Here is a 23,281-nt window from a genome sequence, read left to right as displayed (position 1 = left end):
TGCCTCCATAATGAAACCCTCCTCATATTATCAGCATCAGCCCAAGTTACGTCCCCAACTAGTTAGCTTCTGACTCACAATCATTTAAGCTCAAGAGTGGTGTTTAGATATCCGTGAGTCAGAAGCACAGAACCAGCCAGCCTGGTTTAGTTCACTTCCAAATTGAATTTGAAGCACCCTCGGGTGGCTACGTTTGGGCTCGAATGAGCCCAGTCCTGGTCCAATCCAGCTGTCAAACCTGTTCAGTGGCTTGGCGGACATACTTGTGAAGGAGAATCCGGCAAGGATTCCCCTTTACCAGTAAAAGGCTGGGGTGGAGGGGAAAGTTCCCCCTTTAATCTTTAAAAATACACCTCTGTATGATGGGAGCGCGGTGGCGGCAGCTGCTGAGGGGAGGGCAGTGAGGGCTGTGGGGAGGGGGAAGCTCCCCTTTTACCTCTTACAGCTGCTGTGCAGCCGTGGTGGTCTCAGGGAGGGCAGCGGGACTCCTTCCATCTCACCTTCCTCCCAAATAACAGTGCAGGGCCCATTTCGGGCCTCTGTGCACATGCTTGGCTCCAGAAAGGAGGGAAGAGGAGGCCTTGTCTCCTCCTCGCCAGGCTCCCCACTACACCCCCCCCCCCCATTTCATACAGCAACAAAAGCAGCCTCAACTATTTTCTGGAGATACCCAAGGCCAACCTTTTGCAGCCCTTAGAGTTCTGTTGATGCATTGAAGGCAGGATTAATGGGTCTGTCATCAGTTTTCTAGGCTTGCATCTCAGGCAGGGCAATGGAGGGAAGACACAAAGATGGGAGAGGGAGTTGGGGGCAGGAGATCTTTTATAGCAAGAGATCTTCACCTTGTGAGCTGCTGCAGTCTCTCAAGAACATCGGGGGCAAGGAGGGAACAGGACAGTGAAGAGGGAGATCTAGAGCTCTAGATCATGGGGGTGGGGGCTGCAGGGAGCTGAAAGAGGCAGGATCTGCATCCTCCTCACAACCGAGCCCAGCCCAGCCCCCTCCTCTGGTCTTCCAAGCAGCTCCCACCACTGCTGCAAAGGGCAAAGTCAGCAGTCTCAGCTTCTTTGACACACAGGGATTTCCCAGTCTGTAGCTGCTTCTCTCTCTTTCTCTCTCTCTCCAGCAAAGGCATGCATGTAGGAGAAAGTGGAGCTGGTGGTGGGATGAGTAGCAGGCAAACAGGCAAAAATGGAGGAGGCAATGCATTGGGAGGGGAGAAGACACAAATGAAAAGCAACATTTAGTAGCTGAAGAACAGTATGCAGAAGGGGGATACACACACACCCTCCTCCTCCTCCTCCTCCAACACCTGATGATTCCAAAGCTGATATAGAGTCTCCTCCTGACTGATCAATGGGTGCTGAAAGAGAAAGGTCCTATCCACAACAGAGCACCAGATCCAGTGCTATCTAATTTATTTATTTTTCATCTGTGTGTATAACGAGTTTTGTTCTGGGTGGCAGTATCAAGGCAGTGTGTGCACACTTGCATTCAGAGTGGAGCCTTCCTGATTAAACCTGAGTGGGATCTAAAATTAATTGAGCGGACATCAAAAACTGTGTGAGTGCATGCACATGCCTTAGAGAGAACACTGACCAGATTTACTGTATTAGCAAACCCACGCTTCTTTTCCAGATTGCACTGCAAAAGGTTTGAAAGATTGGACTGCCAACCCCAAACACACACATACTCTTCCCTGCTGCAAAAAGCTACATGGTTCTGTCCTACAACACGAACTTAGCTGACTTGGAAGGAAGCCCCGCTGATTTTAATGGGGCTTAGTTTCAATTCCAAATAAGTGTGCAGAGGGCTGAAGCTTAAATTGGGCTGCTTTAGGGGAGACTGGTGGTACTGTAATATGCCCGTGAGCAGAGAGGCCCGAAATAGGCCACAGACTGGCCCACACTGTCGTTAAAACGGGAGGCAGAAAGGGAGGTGGAAGCTGGAAGGAGCCCCTGCTGCTTTTCCCACAGTGGCTGTGGTTGCCACTGCCCCATCCCGCCAGCACGTTTTAAACAGTAAAAGATATAGCTTTCCCCTTGCCACCACCCTTGCCATCCCCGCAGCCCTTTACTTGTAAAGGGGAATCCTTGCTGGATTCCCTTCTACAAGTATGGCCCTCAAACCGGCTCACGAGCTGGGGCCTGGCTTGGCTCCCCACCAGACCGATCCCCCCACCCCCGTTCAGCTCAAGGATGAGTTTTCGAACCCAGCTGGCTCAGGTGCAAACTGGATAGAGGGCAAGCCACTTCACACATCCCTATTGAGGACAAAAGGCTTGCTATCTCATACTGCTAATCAGGCCTGTGCTAAAGTTTGGTCAAGCTAAAACTAGTCATATTACCACTAATATTGATTGATTGATTTCTATACCGCCCTTCCAAAAATGGCTCAGGGCGGTTTACACAGAGGAATAATAAATCAAATAAATAAGATGGATCTCTGTCCCCCCAAAGCTCACAATCTAAAAGGAAACTTAAGATCTACACCAGCAATAGTCACTGGAGGTCCTGTGCTTGGGGTGGATAGGGCCAATTACTCTCCCCCTGTTAAATAAAGAGAATCGCCACATTAAAAGGTGCCTCTTTGCCAAGTTAGCAGGTGTAGGCTTCTAATAATCAGAAACTGCACAATTAAAACCATCACCTTCCCCTCCTTATTGCTTAGAAGTGCAGGACCTTCAGTCCAAGTCAATTCTGAGCAATACTAACACTTAAAATATCCTAACTATATTATCATGACAATGCATGAGACTGAAATGATATAAAATGATATAAGCATTTCTCACAACAGCCTACTATAAGTACTTAAATTGATTTAGCATAGATTCATAGATTCCCTGAGCGTATATATTTCCTGAGCATGCTATCCAGAATAATATCTCCCCCTGCCACCCTCTTCAATGCAGATTAATACATCCACTATGAAGTTCGACATACAGTATTTGTTAAGAAGCATGGTTATACCCTCCATTCTGTGCATAGTTTTCTTAATCCAAACACACCCTCCTATCAAAACCTTCACCACAAATATATGCACCCCAATGCGAGGGAGTTAAAAAAACCCTGCAGCTTCAAAATGTTATATCCAACCCCTTTTCTCCCCTCTCCTTCCATTCGGAGTGTAACAATTACTCAATCCAAAACCTGAGCAATTCAAAACCCACCAATATTTTCACGTCAAGTGTTTCACTCTATAACAAAGGAGAGCAGAGAAAAGAATCCTCTCCCCTGCTGTCAATCAACATGGTGCAACTCACAATCCCACTAGATAATAACATTGGTGTTTTGCAGTTACTTTGTGTTTGCAGACAAAAACACAGTGGTCAGTCTGGCACAGCTGGCTGCATTCTGATTGCCGAGAACTATGAAAAAGTATTTCCAGATCATTACCCGGAAAGCCATAATAGAGTGACCATACACAGACAATTAACACCCCCCCACACACACTTCTCTTTTTTTAGGTTTTCCCAATGGGCTGGTTTGTTCCATATTGTCCTATTAAATCAGTAGTAGAATCAAACAGCTTAGTTAAGTTAGCTTATTTCCCTCTTTCACACAGGTGAAACATGCAACTCAGCTCCTGTTCTCCCCCACACACCCCAGCCAATGAATCCCAATGAACAACCAATTATGTACAATAATTTCAACAACAGAGTATATTTAACCCTATTACAATCCCCACTCCTCCAAAATAGTCCTAAGGCCCCTTCTTTCCTTCAGCTTGAGTTTCCGGATACAATTCAAGTTTCTGGGTGCAGATGGAGAGGCAAGACACTGCAGAAGGGAGAGGTGATGCAAAACAATATAAGTGGAAAACCAGAATTCTGTGCCGCAGTTCATTTCACATTTCAGCATTTTTAGAGTGTTCACGTAACTAAAAGAAGATGATGTGATCATGGAAAGATGATGGCATTGTGGCTGATCAAAATCTTGGATGCATCAATGATAAGACACACTCAGGATCAGCTTTGTGGAAGGTAGACAATACAGCGCAGGTGAGATAAGGGTGTTCTTTCTGCCCAGTCTATTGCCTGTATCAGGAAAATATGTTAAAGTTCAAATATAGGCCAAAACATTCAACTGGATTTGGGCAGATGTTTCAAGCAGATCGAGTCAATATAGAAGATGGAGGCATGGTGGGACAGGTGTTCTTCCATTTGGCAACACAAAATCTTTTGCATTAGATGCCAGGCATTGTTTCTGGAAAACCAGGAGCAGCTTTGCACCAAGTAGATAGTCCATTGGAATCTACATTATCAAAATAGCCACAGGGTTGATTATATTGCAAAGCCCAACAATTTTCCTTCTCACCCGATTCCTCAGTCTGAAATAGCAATTCTCACCTGCAGGCAGTAGAGGCAAAGCTCTGTGCTGCAGCCCAAAACATTTGCCCTGTAGCCGTCCTGACATGGAGCAATATGGGTCCAACTGAAGACAAAGCTGATTAAACTGTCAGGATCATTAGTGCTGTGGTTGTCATGGCTTAATATTTCAGTGCAAAGTCCCAAATTTCTGGCATAACAGGTTCTGGTTGCTTCTGGAACCTGTTACACCAGGTTCTGGAAGCACGGTATATCATCAATAGCAAGTTAGCATTGTGATGTCAGGAGTCCTTTGCATCAGGACTGCTTTTCCTGGCTTACAGACCAATGGAGCAGAAGATTTTCTTCCCACAATTTGTAACAAAGCAATAGTCCCTGGACAGGCATAATTAAATTGTGCCAATTCATTGTAAGTTGTAAATTATACTTGCTGCATAATGTATGTAGGTCTGCTGTCTTACTGCTGTTCTCACTCTTTCTTGTACTGGAGTTACTGCAAACTGGTCTTATAAGACCACCCTGGTTCTTTGCTGAAAAGATTGTGGATTATGATGGTCAAAATGCATGGCACAAGCACTGCATTCCCCCTCCTGGTCTCTCCCTCCTGATAAAATCGGAATACCAGCATGTCATATTTCTTCTTCTTCCCTCATTCAAATTCAGTCTGTGTTGAAAAATTCTGGATCAAACTCCAAGACAATATTTTGTACAAACCCTCATCTCACAGACAACATATTTTTGTCTGCAACAACTTACCCCCACAAAAAATTGGAGTTTCCTACCAAAATGAGGCCATTGGTTACACCACATAAAATCAATGCCACCATAATATAACAGAACCAAATAGGAGGTAGCAGATTTTTTCTCATTCTCAAAATTCCTTCAATGCAGTCCAAAGCATTTCTGGAAGACATGACCCAAAAAGCAACACATATCATAAATACAGATGTAGAAATAGATACAGAGATTTGAACAAATATGCAGATCCAGCTGTACAATAATTGAAAAACCCTTAACAGAATTATAGCCATCTGGTAGGAGAACAAGTGTGAAATGAAAGATAATTTTCCTCAAAAGCAGAGAGATAGAGGCCCCCCATTTTTCTTATCTTTCTTTTTTTTTAAATGATTGGTATTACTGCCCACTTTAAAAAAAACCAACACCAGATGATATTCCCTCATCAGCACCAGTATTCAACTAGTCCCCTCCCAAAAGCACATCCAAGGAATAAACATGGTGTTCAGTCTTATTCACAGTGTTGTTGGCACCCCACCCCCTGAATCTATGCTGAATTCATGCTGCCTCTGCAATAAATGGTCCAGGCCATTATCTAAATTACAGAATGGCTTGGAAATATTCACTGGAAAAACTGGTAATAGTGTGATCTGAAGGTTGCTCAATCAAGTTCAGGATACTCATCTTTGTACTATTCCTACCTGCAATTTAGAAACAAAAACACATGAACACATTCCCATCAGTGTTCCCTCTAACAGGGATTACCAGATTTTGTTGATTACAACTCCCATAATCCCTAAGCAAAAGCCACTGCAGTTGGGGATTCTGGGAGTTGTAGTCAACAACATCTGGGAATCCCAGTGAGAGGGCACAATGACTTCCACCCTTGCAGAAACACACTCCAAACATTGAGACCATAATGATAAATTCCTCCCTTCTGTTGTCATGAGAAAATGATTTACCATGTCATGGGCAAACTGGCCAAAAGGTTGAACACACACACATGCACCTGCAATTTAAATGTTGTCGCTATAGTCACTGTATAAACAATTGAAACACTAAGGCAGTTAACTATGATAGACACTTTTTATGACTTCATATCTGCCAGAAAGGGAAATCTCCCCTCCTTTAGATACTCAGGACCTACGGTCCAACAACACTGATTTGGGTAACTTTAGCTACACTCCAACAAGGTAAACTGAAAACTAGACACTTCAGCAGTGAAAAAATGATTGTGTGAAACTAAAAACACATGTGCTGTAGAGGTTATGGGGCTTCAAACTGTGAAAATGACTAATTTATAGCGTGAATTTTGTATTAAGACCAACTTTGACAGGATGAAGTAGTGAAATCCTAAGATACTAATTTTACTCACACCCTGGAATTGTTGAAAAACTGTCCTTTTAAAATATTGTATAGTTATTTTGTAAAATAACCAATAGCCTTTTCTGAAGTGTATGGTTTCACAATACAACAGCAAAATACATCCATTTTGCAGTATAATGGGGGAGTGCTCAAGCAAATGTATACACATAGTGCTTATATGCACTTCTGGAACACAGCGTATGTACAGACCTGAAGATTCCTGCCCCTGCCCCCACACACCCCTACCAAATATCTTACACCTTCACTTAAACCTTCTATATTCCTTTAACAAAAAATTAATCAAACCTGAATAGTAAACCTAGGAGAAATATTCAATAACACAAAGATACATACAAAACCAAATTATAAATCAGAATGGATTAATAATGATATTTGAGAGCTGCAGATATTAGAATGCTAATCAAACCTAAAACTAGAGAGAAAATAGGAGGCGAAATTAATATGATCAATCTAGATGCCACACCCATCACAGTAAAGCTATTTTTATTAATTATGTCATAAATACTGGAATGCTGGATTGTTAAAGCATATTGTAAATTACACAATGCTTTCAGGAAAGTACACAATGCTTTCCCATTAAATTACACAATGTAATTTACATTAAAATTAATTTTACAAAGTACATTAAATTACACTGTGCTTTCAGGAAAGTATAGGATACAAAACTGGATTCAAATAAGCATCAGTGGTAAGCTCCACAATTGCAGACACTGTCTGATATGCCATGAATATTCTGCAATCTCTCCTCCCTTTTTGTAAGCAGTTTTCCTGCAGCAAGGAAGTTACTAGAAAGCCTCTATAGAGCTTTTGATAATCAATGATACTTCATACAAAGTAAATCAGAATGTCATATCACCGATGATATTACCAATATTCAGGGAGCTCAACATCTTTGTAATTAAGCATTTCAAGTCCTTACACTTTCAAAATCATAGTTAACTATTTTTTGTCAGGCAATTTAAGAAACCACAGGCAATCAAACCTTTAGAAATATTTCAAAAAATATTTCAAAAAGCAGAAATATTTCAAAAGCAAAATTATCTTTACTGCCTGGAAAGAATGTGCACCTTTATTACTAAATAATTTTAAATGCTCAATATAATCCTCCCAACTGTTCCCACCCTGCCCCCTAGAAGCAGCCCAAATAATTATGGGTACAGGCCATAATTATAAAGAACATGCATGAACTGTACAAATATTTTATAATCCACTTGTTCAAATGTATTCAAGCACATTGCTAAACAGAAGACAGGGAGCCCTGCAAACCTCTTCCTAGCCATTTGCTCCATTCAAACAATACAGAAGCCAGCTTGCAAGCAGGGACAAAAGGCTGATGGAGAGTCACAGAGACTGCATTTCAATGAACAGAAACAGACAGCTGTCAAGAATGCAACACTGCTAGAAGCAAACAGAATATTAACAGGAACCTTGACAGAATCCATTTTGATACCTCAGTACATTTTGCAGCCATCCATTCCAAACAGCACCTTGGGCTTCTTAATGTCTACCTACCTTTATAAACTAACTTCACTGGATTCTTTTCTTGAACTAAGTGTCAGACAAGATTATGTGCCAAGAAAGGGGAGATGGGTGGGAAGAGAAGGAAGAGATGACAATTGAATTACAATGTTTTGTCAGATTTATGCATTTTCACAGAATTCAGAAAAGTCTTCATTGAGGGAATCAAACTCCTCTTCTTCTGACAAAACTGCAAAAGGAAAAAGGAAAGCTTACCGGCATGAAGCACGGACTCCCATTGATGAAGGTATCTCTGAAGATGGACTAGCAGTTTTTGAAAGAGCCATGAAAAATCAAATGGCACACTAGACCAGGTAATAAGGATGCATAAATTGCAAGCAGGATGCTGGCTGTTCCTGAACACAGCAAAGCTTTGTGCAGAAGCAAGAGAGAAAAGAATTTTGCCTCCACCACCTAGCTGCAGATGCATAGCACTGCATTGCAGGTAAATGGCTTGCAGCATCACTGGAGGGGGTTGCTCACAGCTGATTTGCTTCCTGCAAATTCAGTCACCCTTTGAAATGGCCAAAGATTCATAATGCTTCTTAGGCATTAACCAATTGCCAAAGTCTTACCAGCAAGACTAACTGCACAGTCCAATTTTCTTTTACCTGAACTGTAGATTCATCAGTGACTTATTCAATAACTTCCTTTGGCTGGCCAATGGCTGTAATAAAAATTGGTTGATTGAATAACTTCCTTCTTTCAAGACTTCCAAAATGACCACTATCACAGTAACTACTGGGCTGGAAAGAGATTTCAAAGTGCCAAATTATAGGTGCCACCTGCAAATGTTTAGGTGCCTTTCCAGTTCTGCCTTCAGCAACATATGATATGGAGGAAGACATCTTTCATAAAGTCATCCTAGTCTAGAACAAACATTTTTCAACCCCATAAGTGCATACAAAGGGATAACTACAGAAACAAGTGCCAACATCACATTATAGGCCACTGTCACATATTTATTCTTCAGCTTCATTCTGGCATTCTGGTGCTTAAATGCACACACAGTAGCAAACAATCAGCTGTGACAACCAAACACATCTCCCTTCATTAGAAGCAGTGGGGAGCTGGAGAAGCAGGGAAAGTCATAAATGAAGATGAGATTAAAATACACAGACTGGCAAACACAGTCAGTGGCTCCTCCTATAAACTGAAACGCAAGTTCCAATGTGCACATCAAAGAAGTTGTAAAAGTACTACTTTATACTCAATAAAGGCAAGTGCCATTCATGTTTTTGGCTGTGCATATATCATAATAGCCCCTTCTCTACCTACTCAGGAAGAGTACTAAAGTCCTTGTTTTCAAGTGAATCCACCAGACCCCAGTTCTAGCCTGCCATTTCACACAACCATAGTTCTTTCTCTCAGGAAGATCTGCTGCCAAGGAAGAACTGCAACCTACAGACTTTTACTGTCAGTAGGTCTACTTGCAATTAAGTGCCACAGCAGAGCTCTCTTTCACAGGTAATTTTTGTGCTGCTACTCTATGGGAATGTGAGATTGTGATGAGCACACATGTAAAGAATGTCCTAAGTACTTACCAGGGCAAGGGAAGAGGGACAAACTATGAAGTTTCTTCCATAAAAGCCAGCTGGGCAGACACAACCCAAGGCTATTATCACATTGCAACTAGTAGTTATCAAAGTACATTTTTCCACCCTTCCCTAATGAGGAGTACTAAGCTGGAAAAGGAGGTGGCAGAATTCCCCCCACTACGACCTTTTGCCAGAGTGTGTTATGCTTGAGCCAGAATGCAGAGCAGCAACCCACCGCCATCCCCTTTAAATTACTGCAAGATATTTTATACTTGCATGTTGCCCTTCCACTCGGCATCTATCACAGAAACAAACAAAAGTGAGCTACAATCCAATTTTTCTTCTCCACAAGCCTTGTATTTAAGTACTCACATGGTCGCCATAAGCAACTAGGAATTTGTTAAATAAATAAATAAAGATAGATAGATAGATAGATAGATAGATAGATAGAATAATGTTCAAGTGAGGGTTTTTGCTTTGTTTTTTAATGTGAGCAAGGCAGGACAGAAAATGCTTGAATTTTTTATTTTATTTTTTTAACTCAGGCCCTGTACTTGCAACATACTCATGTCTGATAACCATATTGTTAAGCTCCACACTTCGGTCTCTTATGTGGCACGACAATCTGGCAATCATTTCCCCCCTTTCCTCTTTATGCCTGCAACTTTCCTCTCTAACCACGAGGGAGAGCTCACATTGATTTTGCTGACCCTCTCCAGCTCCTAGTTCATTCCCTCCCTTTCAATGCAAGCAGTGCAGATATCTTCTTCAGCCTGCACTTCCCTCCATGTTGCTTTGCTGATTTCAGTAGGCATTCCAGCACTGCTCTTGTTTCTCAGCTCAGTTGGCTGCTAAAGCAAACAATGGCAGTAGAGAGGCAAGAGCTGAAGAAGCTGTTTACTGCAATTGACAAGGTACATGCAGTGAGTGAACTGTTTTAAATGACTGTAAGCTGAAAAGTTGGCAAGCTGCCACTGGATCAGTTATGGACAGATGATTGCCAGTGTAAAACCCCTAAATGCAGCTATACTTAGCTGTCTAGAATAAGATTATCAAGAAAGATCTTTCTTTAGGATGGATTCTGAATAGCAGGAAGAATAAACCAGTGCAGTAGTGTTTAAAGTGGTACACTAGCTTAATATCCATTAACTAAGGTTGCAATCCAAAGCAATACATACATAGGAATATAAACCCCACTGAACTTAATTGACACAAACTGGCATTGTGTTGGGGTGATGCATTTAATATTTAAGAGTAGTTCTTATCTGAAAATTAGTAAATATTACGGTTGAAATATTGCTGGTGTGAATAGCATGTAATTATGGTTTTGTGTAGAAAATGCTTTTAAACTTGAGATCTTGTATGCTTGATTAAAAAAACCTTAAAAATATTTTAGGGTAGCAGGTAACAATCTTTCAATAATCAGTGGAACCTCCTACTAATACTTATGAATGAACGCTCCTCTTCCTCAATTGTTTTAAAGAATAATAAAAATTCTGTTTAGACATTTTAAAAAGTAATAGAACTACTTTAAAAATTCATCTGTATTTATTTAAACAAACAGGTTGCACAACATGGAGTCTGCAGATCTGCAGTAGTCCCTGCGTAAGGATTCGAAGCTCCTCAAAGCGCTCTAGGCTCTGCCCTCTGCACGCAGAGCACGCTTGGAATCTTCGGCTGCAGAACGCTTTTTCTCTCAGTTCCTGAACGGCTGCTGTGCAGAATGGACTTTGTAAAACAAGACAGGTAAGCAGACATGTACATCCAAAAGGTGGGGAGGCTGGGTGAGTGTTGTGAATGATACTAGATGACCAAAAGATCAAATGTTAGAGAGAAGGATGTGCACGGATCATGATTCAAAGGGCAATTTGTAACACATCCCCTGCCCCTTCAAAAGAGAGGAGAGCAGGTGCATACCCGATTCCCCATCCCCACCACTCACTGCCACTTCCTGGATTGGCAATGCTTCTCCCAGTTATCTTCATGCACCAGCGGTGCTCTCCTCCAGCTGCCCCCACACAACGCCAGCATGCACGTGCCCTCCGAATGTCTAAGGAGTCGAGAGAGTATTCTGGGGGTGAAACTGGGTGCATAAAAATAGGTAGGGAGGACGATAACCTGGTTAATGTGGAAGTCCAATACAACTTTGGGTAGAAAGGCTGGATCAGTTCTCCTAATGACTTTATTTGGGGAAAAGAGCATCAGCCCTTAAGGCGGTGAATTCCTTAACCCTCCTAGCAGTAGTTATAGCAATTTAAAAGGCTGTTTTAAAGGAGATCAACTTAATAGAGACTGAGGAGAACGGTTCAAAAGGGGGGTTCTGTGAAGGTAGAGCAAACTAGAGATAGGACTCAACTGACTTCTTTACAGAGGGGTGAGGGTAGAGGTTAAACCCTTTCAAAGATATTTTGCAGTTGGGTGGGAAAATAAGGTTTTAGAGTTCCAGCATAAGTGAACCCCAAACAGGGCTGACATGTAGACCCTGATGGATGAGTTGGAAAGGAACATGTTTTTCAACGAGGTTAGACAGAGTAAGACTTGGCATACAGAGGCCTTAGTTGGATCAAACCCCTCAGACTTAGTGTAGATCACAAATCTCTTTCATTTATAGGTGTAATTATGTCTGGTGGAAGCCTTCCATTCATGAATCAAGACGTTGTCTACAAGTGCAGCTTCCAAGCAGTCATGTTTAGTGTTCTGAGGCTGTGATGGAGGATCAGGATCCAGTCCCTGTTCTGGGAGAGAAGGTCAGGATGTTGGTGGAGGCCCTGAGACAGCCGCAGGAGAAGCGGGAACCACAGCTGCCTCTGTCACTATGGCGTGAGTATTATGCACCATGTTTTCTGCTGTAGAACTTTGCTGAAAACTCTGGAAAGGAGAGGGAAGGGTGGGAAGTATAAATGGGAGTCCAAGGGAATATGGAAGGAATCCCCCTATTCCCTCCTTAGAGCAGAAAAGAGGAGCACTTCTTGTTGAGGTGTGTTGTGAAAAAGTTCACTTGGCGAGTCCCCCTCCACATAGGAAGAGGTCTGGGTTGACGTCCTATTCATGTTGACAAGAAGCTTGTATTTCTGCTCAGGTTGTCCACCAACATGTTGTCTGTGCCCTTTATGTGAAGTGCTATAGGATATATTTGATGGTGTATGGAGCAGTCCCATTGCTGAATCAGTAGGTTGCAAAGGGATCTGGAAACTGTGCTGCCCTGGTGGTTGATGTACATGATGGTAGTGGTGTTGTCCAGAAGAATCTGGACTGTATTGCCACTTAGGATGGGAAGAAAGGACTTAAGAGCCAAAAGATCTGCCAAGAGTTCTAGGAAGTTTATGAGGGACAATTGATGAAGATCCCAGAGGCCTTGTGCATGAAGCCCTGCAGAATGAGTGCCTCACCCTTTGAGTGAGGCATCTGTAGTAACTGTCACTGTTGGGGCGGGTGGATGGGAGGACATGGCCATCATGAGGTGTTGTGGTAGAGTCTACCAGTTGAGGGAGTCTAATACTGTCCGTGGCAGTAGAAGCTGCATTCGTTGGTTGTGTATGCTGGGTCTGAACTTGGAAAGGAACCATAACCAGTAACACCACATGCGGAGTCTGGAGTAACGAACAGTCATTGTGCAGGACGCCATGAGTCCCAAGAGGAATTGGATTGTTTGTGCCTCTTGGGCAGGGTTGGATCTGAAGGTCGGAATCAGATGCAAGATTGAGAGTCTCCTTTCTTCAGGAAGGAAGGCATGCTTTGTACTTGTTTCCAAAACTGCCCCTACGTACAATAGGGACTTCTATGTGATTATGATGGATTTCCCCCCAATTCACTTCCACACCAAGATTTTCCAGAAGGCTGACCACAGACTGGATATGAGTGACGAGCAGGGACATGTACGGGGAGGTGATGAGCCAACTGTCTAGAAATGGGTCGATCAAAATGCCCTGCATCATTAGAGTGATCATCACGTTGGCATATTTTGTGGAGCTGTGGAGAATCTTAAAGGGAGGCCCATATATTGGAAGACTAGCTCTCCTACAGTGAATCCTAACTACTTCTTGTGCTGCTGTCAGATGTCCATGTGAAAGTAGGCATCTTTGAGATCTAGCTTGGCAAGCCACTTTTCATCCACCAGGGGAGAGAGCAGTTGCTGAGGAGTGAACATACGGAACTTTCTTGTGTGGCTAAAATCTTTGAGGGAGTGGAGGTCTAGTATAGGGCGAAGACAACCACCCCATTCTGGTACCTGAAAGTACCTTGAGTAAAACCTTGCACATTGGTGCTTCGGTGAAACTAGTTCTATCGCCTGCTTAGATAGAAACTCTTGAATCTCTGTCAATTAGGTAGGAATTGGGGGAGGGGTGTTTTATTCCTAGGAAATGGGGAATAGTATTGAACTATATGGCATAGCCAGTAGACATTATACTTAGCACCCAAGGGTCAGATGTGATAAGACACAGGTGGAAAGGAAAGGGGCGGGTTTGGTGTGCGCAAAAGCTCCGACAGGTAAGAAGACCAGTAAGCCAAAGATACTGTTTGGGCTGGTCCTGATGCTTGGTCTTGTTTGGCTGTTGCCCATGTCTCTGAGGAAAGCATTTCTGAGAGTACTGGAACGTCTTCTTATTGTCTCTACGCTCAGACAAGTTGAACTGGTACCTGGGCCTGTCAAACCTCTTAAATCATTGAGAGTAGGACTGTGGTGTAGAGGAAGAGGTGAAGGTTCTTGCTGTAAAGCGAATTTTTTAAAAATTATCTCCATGGTTTAATCCATCTGAAAACTAAAGAGACCTTCTCCATCGAAGGGCAAGTTTTCAATTTTGTGTCTCAAAAGTTGTAGAGAGGATAAACAGAGCCATTTTAAAGAGATGGCTCTAGCCAAGGTACAGGATTCCGTTTCTGTAAGGTGCTTCGCATTGCTCAAATTTTGACATGTAATGTCCACCGACTTATCAAGCCTCTCCCTGAACCTGGTGTGGATCGGTTCAGGAGTATCCTTGAGGTCATCTGCAAAGCCTTCCCAAACTGAGTACTGGAACTTGGCCATGCAGGCATCAGCAATTTCCATGGATAAAGAGGATGAGGAATAAATTTTGCAACCAAGAATCTATTTTCCTGCCTCTTTGTCTGTAGGGGCAGAGTGCTTTTGGCCCAACTTGGTGCTCAATACTCAGTCCACAATAAGCAAGTTCAGAGGAGGATGTTTAAACAGGAACTTGCAATCATCCTCCTGGACCCTGTTAAATTTTCAAGTAGTTTGGAGGTGGCACTTGATGAAGCATTCTGCACTGACTTGGTGGAATTTATTAATACTGTCTGAGAGCATGGGTGGCGCTGCAGGATGGGATGCCGTAGTGGATGTGACAAAATCATCCTGAACATTAGAAACTGGAGACTTCAGTTCTAGGCTAAGAACCCTTTTTCCCCAGGAACTAGATGAAGAGAAAATCCCAAGGGAAGCATTCATCATAGCAGTCTAGAAGTAACTGAGATAAGCCAGCATTCTGCAGCCAAATATACTGAGTGCATCTCGCTTGTGAAGGGCAGAGCCTCAAAGTGCTTTGAGGAGCTTGGAATCCTTTTGTGGGGACCAGAGCCCATATTGTGAAGGATAACGGATCACCACTAAGATCTACTGCTTGTTCCACATGTTATATTATTGGGTGATGTATATAAGCTTCTAACACACTAAGACTGAGGAGACCAAGGTTTAAATGCCCATTCAGCCACAAACTGATTGGTGACTGTGGGCAGTCACTATGTTTCAATCTAATTTACCTCCTCGAGTTTTGGGAGAACAAAACCAGGCCGGGTGGGGAGGTTAACAGAAGAACTATGCATGCTGCCCTGAATTTCTTGATTTTAGCAAGGTTGCACTAAAACAAGGTGTTTATTTATTCAATTTCTATACTGCCCTTCCAAAAATGAATCAGGGTGGTTTACACAGAGAATCAATCAATAAATAAGATGTATCCCTGTCCCCAAAGGGCTCACAATCTAAAAAGAAACGCAAGATAGACACCAGCAACAGTCACTGGAGGTACTGTGCTGGGGGTGGATAGTGCCAGTTAATGATTGGTAGCGGGGGCTTAATGAGAAGGCTGTTTCACTATGCTGCAACCTCCCACTGCCTCTTAATGCTGGCCCTTCCCCTGACATGGAGAAAGGGTGCATCAAACAAACAGGGAGACAATCAAGGGGTATGGGGGGACCTACATACTGCTATCACTGTATGTAGTACAATACAAAACTTGTTGAAAACAAAGTGCCATCCCTTCTTTGGCACTAGAGCAGCATGTACTAACCAGGCAGAAAAATGTGCTCAGGAGGACTCTGTGGTCACTGTGAAAGAGACACTTCCAGGATTGGTGTTTATGTTTTTTTCTGTATTTTCAACAGCAAGCAAATAAAGTCTGCAGTGCCAATTTAAAAAGGTTGCTCTGTGTGACTAACAATTCTAGCAAATAGTCAAGTGTGATGTGGAGGCTAGGGATGTGCACTGAACCGTGGCAGGGAAGTTCGAAAGTGGTGGGGATCTCCCTTTAAGAGTGGAGGAGGGTGCACTTACCCCTCCCGCCGCTTTCCCCCCGCCGGCATCCGTGTTTCTTAAAGCCCATATTCGCGTGCACCCGTGCCGGCTTCTTCTGGTCATATCCGGAAGACAAGGGCAACGGGGCGGCAGGGAGGTACGCTGCCGCCCCAATGGACATTAAGAAACACAAACACTGGCGGAGGAAAAGCAGTGGGAGGGGTAAGTGCACTCTCTCCCACTCTTAAAGAGAGACCCCCGCTGCCTTCGAACTGGTGGAACTGCTGGTTCCATGCACATCCCTAGCGGAGGCACATATCAGGTGCAGGGATGTGCACGGAACCACAGAGGCATAGTCCGGCACTGGGGGGAGTGTGTCTTTGGGGGGGGGGGAGGTAGTACTCCCCCCCCGGCCGCTCTTCCCCCTCCGGCGCTGGACTTTCCAAAAACGTTCTTGGGGCGGCAGAGTTCCTCCCTGCCGCCCCTGCCCCCGTCGTTGTCTTCAAAGAGTTAAAGTAGAAAGAGCTGGCGTGCCGTGAAGGGCGTATGCGTGGTGCCAGCTCTTTCTACTTTAACTCTTTGAAGACAATGACGGGGGCAGGGGCGGCAGGGAGGAACTCTGCCGCCCCAAGAACGTTTTTGGAAAGTCCAGCGCCGGAGGGGGAAGAGCGGCGGGGGGGGGAATACTACTGCCCCCCCTTAAAGACACACACACCCCGCCGGACTGGTCCGGAGGCCTTTTGTATGGCAGCAGACCAGTCTATGCACACCACTAATCAGGTGGACACTTTTGCACATTAAAGGGTGCATTTAGCTGCTGGATACCACTACACCATACTAAGAGGAAGAATATGATTTTGGGCACTCCTACACATACCCTACAATACAGAAAGTTTTACTACCCACTGAGAGGTGGGCAAGAGTACTCAAGATCCTCAGAAAGCAAAAGTAGAATCCTAAGAAAAAACCACTTGCACCACATAGTGTTCATAATGGATGAATCCACATAATTATTCAGGCTTTCTCACATTCCACCCCACCCTTCTTCACTGGCAGCTGAGTTAAAGGTCTTTTTAGTACTAACATCCAAACTATAGCCTTTTTTGTTAAAGTCTATTTGAATGTTACTGGAATGCAGGAATATATTCAGTCCTACATGCATCTCCTGATTCATTGCAGACATGATCTGTCTTCTAACTTAAGCCCAAAGTCCATCATTACCAACTCCAAGAGGACCCAACTGCTGTACAATACTCTAACAGTGTTGTATGCCTGCTAGCTCATTTATACATCTTTTGCAGCAGAAAAAATCATTCTAAATATTTGTCCTTTAAGATTTAAAACAGAAATATTGTGAACTTCTGCATGATATAGTTTTTCATTAAGCTTTCAGAAGTTATACACTTCTTCATTGTTTTGGTGTTTGACATGATGCAATTCTTAAGTAGAAACAAACATATTCCATCACCTCCAACCGCTCCCACCTAACACACACACACACACACACACACACACACACACACCCCTCTTGTTTTATTCAGTGCTTAGAGTTTTGGGTCAAGTTCCAGAGAACTGTGTAACTAGTCTTTTGTTCTCAACAAGCATTAGTCTCTAAAATGGCAGGCACCCCTCCACACCACATAGTGAATTTTGCAACAGTGGCACCAGTCTTGTGGAATTCCTTCCCCAAAGAAGTCTGTTGGACCTAGACTTTAGACGGTACATGATAGGTCAAAACTTGACATTATAGAACTGATTTTGCAATGACTTTATTATATTTGTACATTGCCCCAAACTTAGATCTTTGGGTGGTTTACAACAACATGAACAAATTAAAACAAAAATTTAAAACATTAGAAAAAATTAAAGCCACAATTATAGTTAAAAAGCTTGGGTGGATTAATGCATCTTTAAAAGCTTCTTAAAAGCTGTCAGAGATGGAGAGGATCTTATTTCAGCAGGGAGCACATTTCAAAGTCTTGGGAAGGCAAAAGAGAAGGTCTGTCCCTTGAGTAGACACCCAAATATAGCCACCTTGACTGTTGCTTCTGTCTGCTTTGTGTTTTGAATTGCTGACTGGTTAACCTTTTCTAAATAAAAAAAAAATCTGCTCCTCTTTTGCTGCCGCATTTTGTTTTTGTTGGTTTTATTTTGCTGATTCTATTCTGCTTTGTTTTTATTAATCTTTTTCCTAGAGCTGACTTTGTTCAATTTTTTACAGAGAAGGGTGAAATATCAGTTTTAAAAATAAATAAATTATCCATTTTTGGAACTAAAGAAACTTTTTCAGAAAAGTTTGTGATACACATTGGGGTGGGTATGGGTATGAGGATCTACTTTTCAAAGTCAAACCTTTCACTGGCATGCCCAAGCTTTCAGGTATACTTAAAAGTAGCTTTTTGGATTTTGGACTTTGTTGCATGTGCAATCCCACACTGCCTACATGTCCCTATTTTCCCATTCAGGTGAATGTGAAAACAGGGACATGTTGGCAGGTATGCAATCCTTAATGAGGTTCTGCATAAGTCCCACTGATGTGAATGTGGCTCACTGTTGAGTAACTGATGGCAGAATTGCACTTAGCGGTTTCCGTGTGTATTTGTATGTACTCAAAAGATATACCATAATCTTCCCTTGGAATAAGTATGCTTACTCCTTTAACTTTAATCTATATTCCCTATAATAGAAAGTATGGTGAATGTATTATAATTCATACCCTGTTGGGTAGGGGCGGGTAAACAAGAGTTTTTGTTCCTTAAAGTGATATTTAAGTAAAACCATGGCTTCCTCTCCCACAGATGTGGCCTCTGGAAGTACGTTTTAGTCTCCATTTTGTTAAGAAAGAAAATTAAAAATAAAAACAAAACACCATGCTAATTAGAATTGCTGACTGACATCCAGATGAACATTATGTGCACTGAATAATGCTGAATAAGGTTCAATTTTTGCCAGTCCTTCTTCCACTTGTAGCCCCGTATCTATCAAAAATATGTTGTGGGACCCACAATTACATATTTTCAGGGGGCTACAGAAGAGAGGGAAGGGAACATTAGCTAAAATCACCCATCCTGATTACCCATCCTGATTTGGCACACGCAATGGATGTCAGCCACTAGCTCTGGAGCTACAAATCAATTCTATGTCTGAGAAGCAACCTCAGGGTTTTATTTGTTCTACTTTTCAAGCTCTATTCTGCTTACACCAGCAGAACACATACCAGGATACTTTGTTCATTACTTCTATGAGCATTCATTCTCAAGAGGAACACCACAACACTGTTTGATAAACTGACAATGTGCAAAGAAGACTATTCCCCTATCCTTGTGTAATGATCAACAGTCCTACAAAGAAAATATTTGTCAAGAAATAGTTTGAAATAAAAGGAAATTTGACTTGTAGTTTCTTCTCATTACAAAGTGAAATGACAAATATTTAAGTACTTCATTCATTAAATAAAATCTTGATCCATAAGCAAAGTCTGCATATTTTCCAAAAGAGTGTGAACTTTTTTTTTAAGCACTTCACTATTTGTGAGCTTTTTGCTCCCCACAAGTAGGAAAATGGGAGATCTCTCCCACTTGATCCTCTGGCTATAGCAAGTGAGGCCAGAGAACTGCAGCAGAGAGGGAAAGCCATCTCTTGCCCCTGCACGGCTATATTCTCTCCACTCCCCCAGCAGACTAATGATGATAGCAGAAGGAATGATAAAGCACTGCAGGTGAAATGGTAAACTAATGTTAACACACTTCATGTTTGTAGTAGAGAAAACATCAGAACCAAGAATGGTTACACTTATTCAAAGGGAAACTGCATTGGGGACTTTCACAGAAAGGATTTCAAAAGTAAATGCCATCTGAACTGTTTATATAGTTTTTATGTATAGGAATATTCTTTTTTTTAAAATTGTTTACCTTTTATACCACCTTTCATAAGGCCTCCCAAGGCTGTTTACAACAGTTAAAATACAATAAAACTCCATCACATTTAAAAATCTCATTTAAAATTTAACATGTTTTAAAATTAAAATCTGTTAACTTTTTAAATGTGTGGGGTGTTGGGTTTTTTTTTGGAGTTTTATTGTATTTTGTAAACTGCCTTGGGATGCCTTATGATTTAAAATTTTGTTTTAAAATTAAAACCTTAATATACACTTTTCAGTAAAATTACATTGAAATATCATCATTGCTTTCCTATAATTTCTAATGGGGCTTTGGTGACCACACACTCTCCATACCCTGGGGAGGCACCCATAAATAACTGATTCTTAGAATTATCCTTACAAAGGAGAATGTAGTGTACGGGTGAATGGAAGGAGATCTATAGTTACCCACCACTCTCCAGAGGCAGGAGAGCATCAGGCTACTTTCCTTTCACTGTCTCTACAACTGGACTAAATGTGGTTCAAATCAAGGTTCACAAGTTAGATCTATTGCACCTCAAATGTTCATGCATTCACCATGTTGGATTGGGCTGGATGACATCATCATGAACTACGCCGTTGAGATGTCCCTGTCACTCACTGCAACTGTACCTAATTTGGTTTAAATTGGTTAGCCAGTCCACAAATTAGCCTGCTTGCACCTCAGATGTTCACACAGCTGCCATCTTGAATTGGAGTGGATGACATCATTACACACACCACACCACTTGGGCTTGAGGTGTCCATGTGTGTCCCTGCATCTGTACCCAATTTGGTTCATATTGGTCCAGGCGTTGCAAAGTTGATTGGGGGGGGGGCACACAGACACACAGTCAGGTGATCTCATAAGCCTACTGGAAAGTAAGCTAAAAATCACATATATTAAGAACATAAGAACAGCCCTGCTGGATCATGCCCAAGGCCCATCTAGTCCAGCATCCTGTTTCACACAGTGGCCCACTAGATGCCCCTGAGAAGCCCACAGGCGAGAGCTAAGGACATGCACTTTCTCCTGTTGTTACTCCTCCGCAACTGGCATTAATCACATTCATACTTGACCTTTGCCCTGTCTGCTCACCTCCTCTTTTTCTCCCACTCAGTATGCTCAAAACAGAGATCTGATATTTCTTCTTATAAAATTCTACATACACTAATTGCAGTTTGTCAATAACCATTTGACTGGTATAATAACCATTTGGCTGTGAGCAAGAATTGCCTCCAGTAGGAAACTTCTAGGAAATAATAATAATTTTTTTTCTTTTTTGGGGGGGGAAGACTAATGTTGGTACATGCGGGCGTATGCATTATTTCAGTATTTCTGTCCCACCTCGTCACTATGCTTGACATTTCATGCAAAAAACAAACCACAATTCTGTAGATATAAACAACCATTCTTTAAAAAAAAATTATTCCACAAAAGGAGTTATTATTTGAAGCCAGTTTATAGGATAAGTTTCTGTTTGTTATACGAACAAGCAAGCTTATCCATCAACCCTAGGGGCACAGTCCTCCTCCTCACAGGGTTGCACAGTGCCTTAGAGCAAAGAAATCCCAAAAGGTCTCAACAAAGCCCAGTTTCTCCTCTGTTCCAATTCAGTGTGCAGACAGGCATATGGAAGGGGGCGGGCAGGGAAAGAGATCTAGATGAGGCTTTATAAGCACAAACAGATCTATTTTTCTTCATAACAGCTTGCTGTCTTCTTGCACATGTATCAAATGGAGGAGGTGGCAATGGAGGAGAGAAGAAACAAACATTGGTCTTACCATGAAGGGTTCTTTTTCTTAGGTGGACGAAGATCATCAGCTTAGTATGGGTTTATCAGTTATCACATGGCTCAAGACAGGATAGGGTTAAATTTTTTATGCAGGCTAGTTTCCAGTTAGGCAGTAGATGGCGCCAGAGACTCAGTTCTGAGCCTGTAGTGTAGAAAGGCATAAGATCCAAGAAACAGAGGCAAAGCAGTTATCCATAAAGGGGCCTGGGGGTGGGATACTATGAAGACAGAATAGTGGACAGACAACTCAATTGTCTGAGTCTCGCTACCCTGCACCCCAAACTGGCACCCAACCAGAGAGTTTATATCCATGGGTGGGTCTGGTGATCTTCGTCCACCTAAGAAAGAGAGCCCTTCACAGTAAAACCCATGTTTCTTTTGCCTGACGGTGGACAAAGGTCATCAGCTTAATATGGGACATACCCAAGCCAGCTGAATGAAGAAGGAAGGGAGCAGATGATCTAGACCAGGGTTTCTCAACGTTTTTGGAGTCATGGACCGGTACATTCTTCGTGTGCAGTTTCCCGGACCAGCAGTTAGTATAGGGGTCACCCCGCTCATCCCACCCCCAGGCCTCTAAAACAATTTTGGGCTGGCAGGGGCCACCATTGGGAGCTCATTTGCAGGCAGCCCTCATTGCTGGATAATGTTCATCAGAGGAAGCTAAATTAATGTTATCCAGCAATGAGGGCTGCCTGCCGAGAAGTGAGCTCTAGAGAGCTCACCCGGGCTCCGTGGATCTCAGGCCCGGCCCCTCTACGTGTGACGGACCACTACCCTCATGGACTGGTACCCAACTGCTCACGGACCGGTACTGGTCCGCGGACCGGTGGTTGAGAAACAATGATCTAGACTATCTTTGCAGGACTGTGAGGCCTAGTTCCACCTGGGCTGCATGGAATGAAGAGATCTTATAGCGTTTATTGAACTGAGAAACAGAAGCCCAGGTGGCTGCTCTACAAATCTCCGTGAGAGGGACATTCACGGAAAAAGCGACTGAAGTAGAAACACTACAAGTTGAATAAGCTGTAACGCCAGTTGGAACGGCAAGCCCAGAGATTCGTATGCCAGCGTGATAGTTGCTCGTATCCATCGGGATATGGTGACTTTGGATACCCTGGTACCCAGAGATGAAAGAAGAAGTGACACGAAAAGGGAGTCCATTTGGCGCAACATGGAAGCACATCTTAGGTAAATCTTGAGTGCCCTGTGCACATCGAGAAAGTGCCATGATTTCTCTTTGGGGTGCATCGGAAAAAGGCAGAAGGAAGAAAGGATGACTTCTTGCATCCAGAGGAAGGTAGAATTAACCTTTGGGAGAAAGGTAGAGTCTAATCTTAGCACTACAGCATCCTGGTGGAACACGCACAGCTCCTAACGACTGGAGAGTGCAACCAGTTCGGATACTCTTTGTGCCAAAGTAACTGCAACCAGGAAGAGCATCTCGAATGAGAGGAGTTTTAAAGGTACCAAGTGGAGTGGTTCAAAAGGAGCTCTAGTGGGTGCATTAAGAATCCTATTGAGGTCCCAGGACGAATATCTGTGAACTGGTGCTGAGGAGATGTTGACAGCCCC

The 23,281-nt window shown here is 42.9% G+C and overlaps 1 protein-coding gene across 3 annotated transcripts in view; it reads right to left on the bottom strand.

Moving 5' to 3' along the window:
- Nucleotides 1-23,281, bottom strand: part of SRPK1 (SRSF protein kinase 1) — a 73,779-nt gene that overhangs the window by 38,660 nt on the left and 11,838 nt on the right. Inside the window, exon 1 of one of the 3 annotated variants that reach the window (XM_053248597.1) lies at nucleotides 8,183-8,346. The exons of 1 other annotated variant lie outside the window; for it this stretch is intronic. In XM_053248597.1, the coding sequence (XP_053104572.1) occupies nucleotides 8,183-8,253 (71 nt within the window). In that variant the 5' untranslated portion in view covers nucleotides 8,254-8,346. Of the gene's footprint in view, nucleotides 1-4,348; nucleotides 4,538-8,182; nucleotides 8,347-23,281 lie in introns of those variants that run through there. One more of the 3 variants, XM_053248598.1, reaches the window with a different exon arrangement.

The sequence above is a fragment of the Hemicordylus capensis genome, chromosome 4, assembly GCF_027244095.1.
Source record: "Hemicordylus capensis ecotype Gifberg chromosome 4, rHemCap1.1.pri, whole genome shotgun sequence".
Classification (NCBI taxonomy): Eukaryota; Metazoa; Chordata; class Lepidosauria; order Squamata; family Cordylidae; genus Hemicordylus; species Hemicordylus capensis.
The sequence above is the reverse complement of the archived record's forward strand: the minus strand, read 5'-3'. Positions and strand labels throughout refer to the sequence as shown.